Consider the following 6,008-nt stretch of genomic DNA (forward strand, 5'->3'; position numbering starts at 1 on the left):
AAAAAAGAAAAAAGAAAAAAAAAAAGAAATAAATAAAGAAAAAGACAACGTGGAGGGAAATAGAGATGCACAGTACTGACTGCTAACCACTGACTGCCACACACCCATGTATGTGAGTGTGTGCATATGAATATGCGCATGTGCACACAGCACACACACACATACACACACACACACACACACACACAGTTAGGACCTTAGAGCAGTGCCAAGTGGGAAGCTTTTGGAAAAGCTCTGCTCTGTGTGCCTCTTCTAACCACAGGACCAGGGGGGTCCATTGGGTTGTTTTTGTTTTTTATGTGTCGGACTTCTCAGCACGTAATGCAGGCACCACTGACCATTCCCATTCTAAAGGAAGAGTCAGGAGAGGGTCAGAGAATGAAGCCACCAGCCCAGGTCTGGGGTGGCACAAGCGTGTTCCCAGATCCACAAGGATGTAGGTCCCCTCAAAGTCCGCCAGACCCTGTTTGCCACGCTCTCCCTTTCAGGTCTGGTTCCAGAACCGCCGTGCCAAGTTTCGCCGGAATGAACGTGCCATGCTGGCTACCCGCTCTGCCTCGTTGCTCAAGTCTTATGGCCAGGAGGCGGCCATTGAGCAGCCTGTGGCCCCCCGACCTACCACACTAAGTCCAGATTATCTATCCTGGCCGGCATCCTCCCCCTACAGGTGAGAGTGGGGGTTTCCTTAAGGCCACATCTCTAGGGAGCTGGAGAGAGTTGGATGGTGTATGGATGAGTGTGTGTGTGGGTGTTTAAGAGCCTGCATGTGAGTGCTCACGCACACACGGGATCATAAGTGTGTGTATGTCCACACGAGCGTTGATATGCATGTCTGTATGCACACACGGGGGAGGGGGGGAGCCAGGCTTGCCTGGGGAGGAGCAAAGTGGGTTCCATGCTGAGATAGCTAGAAAGCTTTAGGAAGAGCTTCAGGCTAAACCCAGCGCTCTTTGTCCATCTCCAGATGGGAAACAGAGTCTGGGAGTACTGAGGGCAAGTCTTTCTGTCCTGTGATCCTGGCAAGGTCCAGAGCCATGCAGAGGAGTGGTGTTGTTGAGATAGATAGATAGATAGATAGATAGATAGATAGATAGATAGATAGATAGATAGATAGATAGATAGAATGAATGAATTAAAAAAAAAAAAAGCTCCTTCCTTGGTGGGCTGGAAAGATGGCTCAGTGGTTAGGAGCACTGACTGCTCTTGCGGAGGACCTGTGTTCCGTTCCCAGCACCCACATTGCTGGTCAGAATTGTCTGTAACTCCAGGTCCAGAGGATCTGACACCCTCTTTTAGACTATATAAGGACCAGATACTCATGTGGTATAGCGCTCTTTTGACCCAGTGCTATGTCTGGATTCTTCTCTCCTCCCCCAACCCTGCAACCCTGGCCAGGGCTACCCTGAGCTCATCAGGGGAAGTAAGGCTAGCCTGATGCACCAACTGTGTCCTGTGTTTCCTGTCTCCCCAGCTCCGTGCCTCCCTACAGCCCCGGAGGTTCAGGTCCTGCAACTCCTGGAGTCAACATGGCCAACAGCATCGCCAGCCTTCGCCTCAAGGCGAAAGAGTTCAGCCTACACCACAGCCAGGTGCCCACAGTGAACTGACTGTGCATTGGGCCCAGCTTCCTCCCTGGCCCGATGGCAGACCGCAGCAAAGGAAGTAGCCTTGTCTGTCCCTGTCCTCAGACAAACTGGGCAGCCTCTCCCGTGCCTTTTCTCCATCACAGCTTCCTGAGTTCCAGAGGCCTGTTGGGTGCTGGAAGCAGTTGAACAGGTCACTGCTATGGTGGCTGAGATTGTGGCCTAAGGCCCCTGGAGTGGCCTGGCCAGAAGGCGGAGCTGGAGTCCGCCAAGGAACTCACTTACATAATTATGTATTAAAACCAAAAATCTTTTGTCTTTTAAGGAATAAAACCATTTTTTGTAAGCTCCACGAGACTTCAGAAGGGCAAGATGAGTGCTCCCAAAGGGTGCTCCCAGAGGGTGCCAGGCAGGACCTGGGTGGCCTGAACACTAGCCGTCCTGGTAGACAGACGTCTAATGGCAACACTTGGCCTGGGCTGGCTCATTCGGCAGCCACAGTGGGGCTTGCTGCCTGCACACCTGTAAAGTGCTTTGGGTGTGGTCCTCAGGTGGGAGGAGGGGCAGAGGCTTTATTTTGAGTCTTGCTGGATGGTGACCAGGGCACATCCCTTTCATTCCATGGGGATGTGGAGGAGGGGTGACCATTCCTAGAGTGTGGAGACGGGTGCACAGATTAGACTCTTGCTGCTGAGCATGTGGAAGCGTGGCATCCCCGGAGGGTACCCTAATTTCTTTTCTAGTTGATGGGACAAAATATGCTGGCAAAAAGCAAATGAAGGGAGAAAGGATTTCTATTTAGCTCATAATTCCAGGAGGCAGCCAGCACTGTGGAGAATCAAGGTGCCAGGATCTTGCAGCAGCTGGTCACGTCCACAGTTAAGAGCACAGAGGGACACCACATGTATGTTAGTGCTCAGCCTCATCTCTACACGTCCAGTCAAGAGTCCCCGCCCCCAAGCATAGGGAATGGTGCTGCCCACAATGGGTGAGTCACATCATTTAATGTAATCAAGCCATTCTGCCACAGTCTGCCATAGGCAACCTGATCCAGAAAGCCCCCATGAGACTTTTCTTCCTAGGCCATTCCATATTATATCAAGTTGATAATTTAAACTCAGCATTATGTGGCTAGAAAGACGGCTCTGTAGTTAAGATCACTTGTTGCTCTTCCAGAGGAGCTGAGTTCAATTCCCAGCACACACAGTGAGCTGCTTACAGTCTTCCATAATTCCAGCTCCTGGAGACACAATGCTCTCTTCAGACTTCTGTGGGCACCTGCGATCATTTGACATATGCAAAAGAGATACACAGTCTTTTCTTTTAAAATTAATTTATTTATTTACACTCCAGTCATTGATCCCCTCCTGATCCCCCCTTCCACAGTTCCTCATCCCATTCCTCCTCCCCCCCAGCCTCTGAGAGGGTGCTCCCATCCAGGCTTCCCCCTTCCCTGGAGCCTCAAGTCTCTCAAGGATTCAGTACATCTTCTCCCACTGAGGCCGGACTACACAGACCTCTGCTACATATGTGCCTCAAACCAGCCCATATCTGCTACCTAGTTGGTGGCTCAGTATCTGAGAGCTCTCAGGGCTCCGGGTTAGTTGAAACTGCTGGTCTTCCTATGGGGTCGCCCTCCCCTTCAGCTTCTTCAGTCTTTCCCCTAATTCAACCATAGGGGTCCCCAACTTCAGTGCAATGGTTGGGTGTAGGTATCTGCCTGTCTCAGTCATTGCTGGTAGAGCCTCTTAGGGGACAGCCATGCCAGACTCCTGTCTGTAAGCACATCATAGCATCGGTAATAGTGTCAGGCCTTGGTGTCCCTCCATGAGATGGACCCCAAATGGGGCTGATCATTCGACTGCCTTTCCTTCAGTCTCTTCTCCATTTTTGTTCCTGCAGATCTTTATTTGGGTCAGAAATTTTGACTGTGGGTTAGTAACCCTGTCCCTCTGCTTGAGGCCCTGTCTGCTAACTACTGGAGGTGGACTCTTTAAGTTGCCTCTCCCCAATGTTGGACATTTGGGCTAAGGTCACCCCCATTGAGTCTCTGGTACCTTCTAAGGGTCCCCCCACCTCCCATCCCCCGAGGCTGCTTATTTCCATTCATTCTCCTGGTCTTCTGGGCTTCTCTTCTGCCCTCCCCCCATACCTGATTTGTTCCCCCTTTCCCTTCCCCATCTCCTCTCCCATCCAGGTTCCTCCCTCCCTCTGCCTCCTGTGAATATTTTCTCCCCCCTTCTAAGTGGGATCGAAGCATCCTGCTTGGGCCTTTCTGCTAGTTACACTTCTTACAGTCTAAGGTTGTATACTAGGTATTATATACTTTTGGGCTAATATCTACTTTTTTTTTTTTTTTTTTTTTGTTTTTTGAGAAAGGGTTTTTTTTTTTAGCCCTGGCTATCCTGGAACTCACTCTGTAGACCAGGCTGGCCTCGAACTCAGAAATCCACCTGCCTCTGCCTCCCGAGTGCTGGGACTAAAGGCGTACGCCACTACGCCCAGCCTAATATCTACTTATCGGTGATTATATACCATGCATGTCCTTTTGGGTCTGAGTTACCTCACTCAGAATGATATTTTCTAGTTCCATCCATTTGCCTGCAAAATTCACAATGTCCTCATTTTTAATAGCTGAGTAGTATACCACTGTGTAATGATCCACATTTTCTGTATCCATTCTTCAGTTGAGGGACATCTGGATTGTTTCCGGCTTCTGGCTATCACAAATAAGGCTGCCATGAATGTGGTGGAGCACAGGTCCTTGTGGCATGGTGGGGCATCATTTGGGTATATCCCCAAGAATTGGTATAGTTGGGTCTTCAGNTAGAACTATTTCCAATTTTCTGAGGAACCGACAGATTGATTTCCAGAGTGGCTGTACCACCTTGCAATCCCACAAGCAATGGAGGCGTGTTCCTCTTTCTCCACACTCTCACCAGCATGTGGAGATACACATTCTTCTTCTTCTTCTTCTTCTTCTTCTTCTTCTTCTTCTTCTTCTTCTTCTTCTTCTTCTTCTTCTTCTTCTTCTTCTTCTTCTTCTTCTTCTNTCTTCTTCTTCTTCTTCTTCTTCTTCTTCTTCTTCTTCTTCTTCTTCTTCTTCTTCTTCTTCTTCTTCTTCTTCTTCTTCTTCTTTTCAGTTTTTTGAGACAAGGTTTCTCTGTATAGCCCTGGCTGTCCTGGAACTCACTCTGTAGACCAGGTGATTTTTTTTTTAATTTAATTTTGTTTTGTTTCTTTTTTAAATTTAATTTTGTTTTGTTTCTGTGTGCACATGCACACACGCATGTGAGTGTAGTGCCCAAAGAGGCCAGAAGAGGGCACCAGATTCCCAAGCCATCGGAGTTCTATACAGTGAACTGCCTGATACAGATGCAGGGAACCAAACTCCCATCCTCTGAAAGAGCAGCAAGCACTCTTAACCACTGAGCCATCCCTCCATCTCCCTGGGCATCAGTGTTTGTTTAGAAGGTACTGGAAGGTTGGGGTGTGGCTCAGTTGGCAGATTGTTTGCCTAGCGTGCACAAAGCCCTGGGTTCCATCCCTACCACCTAACAGTAGACATGATAGTAGACATTCCATCTTTCTATTTAAAATTTTTAAAATTTATTTTTATTTGTATGTATTGTATGTTGCCTGCTGTGTGTGCGTGGTGCGAGCTGCAGGTGCCTGTGAAGTCCTTAAGAGGGTGTCGGTTCCCCTGGAATTGGAGTTTCAGCAGTTGTGAGCAATCTGATGTGGGGGCTGGAAACCTGGGCTCTCTGCAAGAGCAGCAAATGTCCTTAACTGCTGAGCCATCTCTCTACCCCACCCTACCCCCAGGCCTGCCAACTTTCTACTTCATAGTCCCTAGAGACAAAATACCACAAAAACTCTGAAGGTTGGCTTGTCTGCTGTAGACGTGGGGTCCCACTGAGTGGGGGCCTGCAAGGTGGGCCCCAGACATGCCAGCATTGGGAAATGCTGGAGGCCCTGTTCCCACGGGTGACCAGGAGGATGTCAGTGTCACTTCCATTCTGGCACTCCAGAGAAAATAAACCGACTTAATCGTTTGCACATGCTGCTCTGGGAAGCTGAGGGAGGGGCACGCCGCCCTCTCTGCAAAGCTGAAACTATTTAAACACTGCTGTCCCCGCTGTGCCTGGCTGCAGATCTGTGTGGGCAGTTCCCTGGGCACCCGTCCCAGGCGATCATCTTTCTATAGAGCCAAGCACCTGGGGCCCCAGCCCAGCCCAGAAGGACTTGGACTCTATTCTCCCCTGGCTTTGCCTACTTGACCAAGGAAAGAAGACATTGTGTCTGCTTTTATTTCTTATAGCAGACAAAGGAGAGAGGGAAGGAGGGAGAGAAGGAGGGAGGGAAAGACATAGAGACACAGAGAAACAGAGATAGAAGAAGAAGAAGAAGAAGAAGAAGAAGAAG

The 6,008-nt window shown here is 49.3% G+C and overlaps 1 protein-coding gene across 1 annotated transcript in view; it reads left to right on the forward strand.

The window, feature by feature from the left end:
- The window catches only part of Prrx2 (paired related homeobox 2), a 15,823-nt gene extending 13,965 nt beyond the window's left edge, over positions 1–1,858 (forward strand). The window contains exons 2-3 of the mRNA XM_021191981.2: positions 489–667; positions 1,472–1,858. Coding sequence (XP_021047640.1) covers positions 489–667; positions 1,472–1,607 — 315 coding nt within the window. The 3' untranslated portion in view covers positions 1,608–1,858. The remainder of the gene's footprint in view (positions 1–488; positions 668–1,471) is intronic.
- Positions 1,859–6,008: the final 4,150 nt, after the last annotated feature.

This window comes from Mus pahari, chromosome 3 (genome assembly GCF_900095145.1).
Source record: "Mus pahari chromosome 3, PAHARI_EIJ_v1.1, whole genome shotgun sequence".
NCBI lineage: Eukaryota > Metazoa > Chordata > Mammalia > Rodentia > Muridae > Mus > Mus pahari.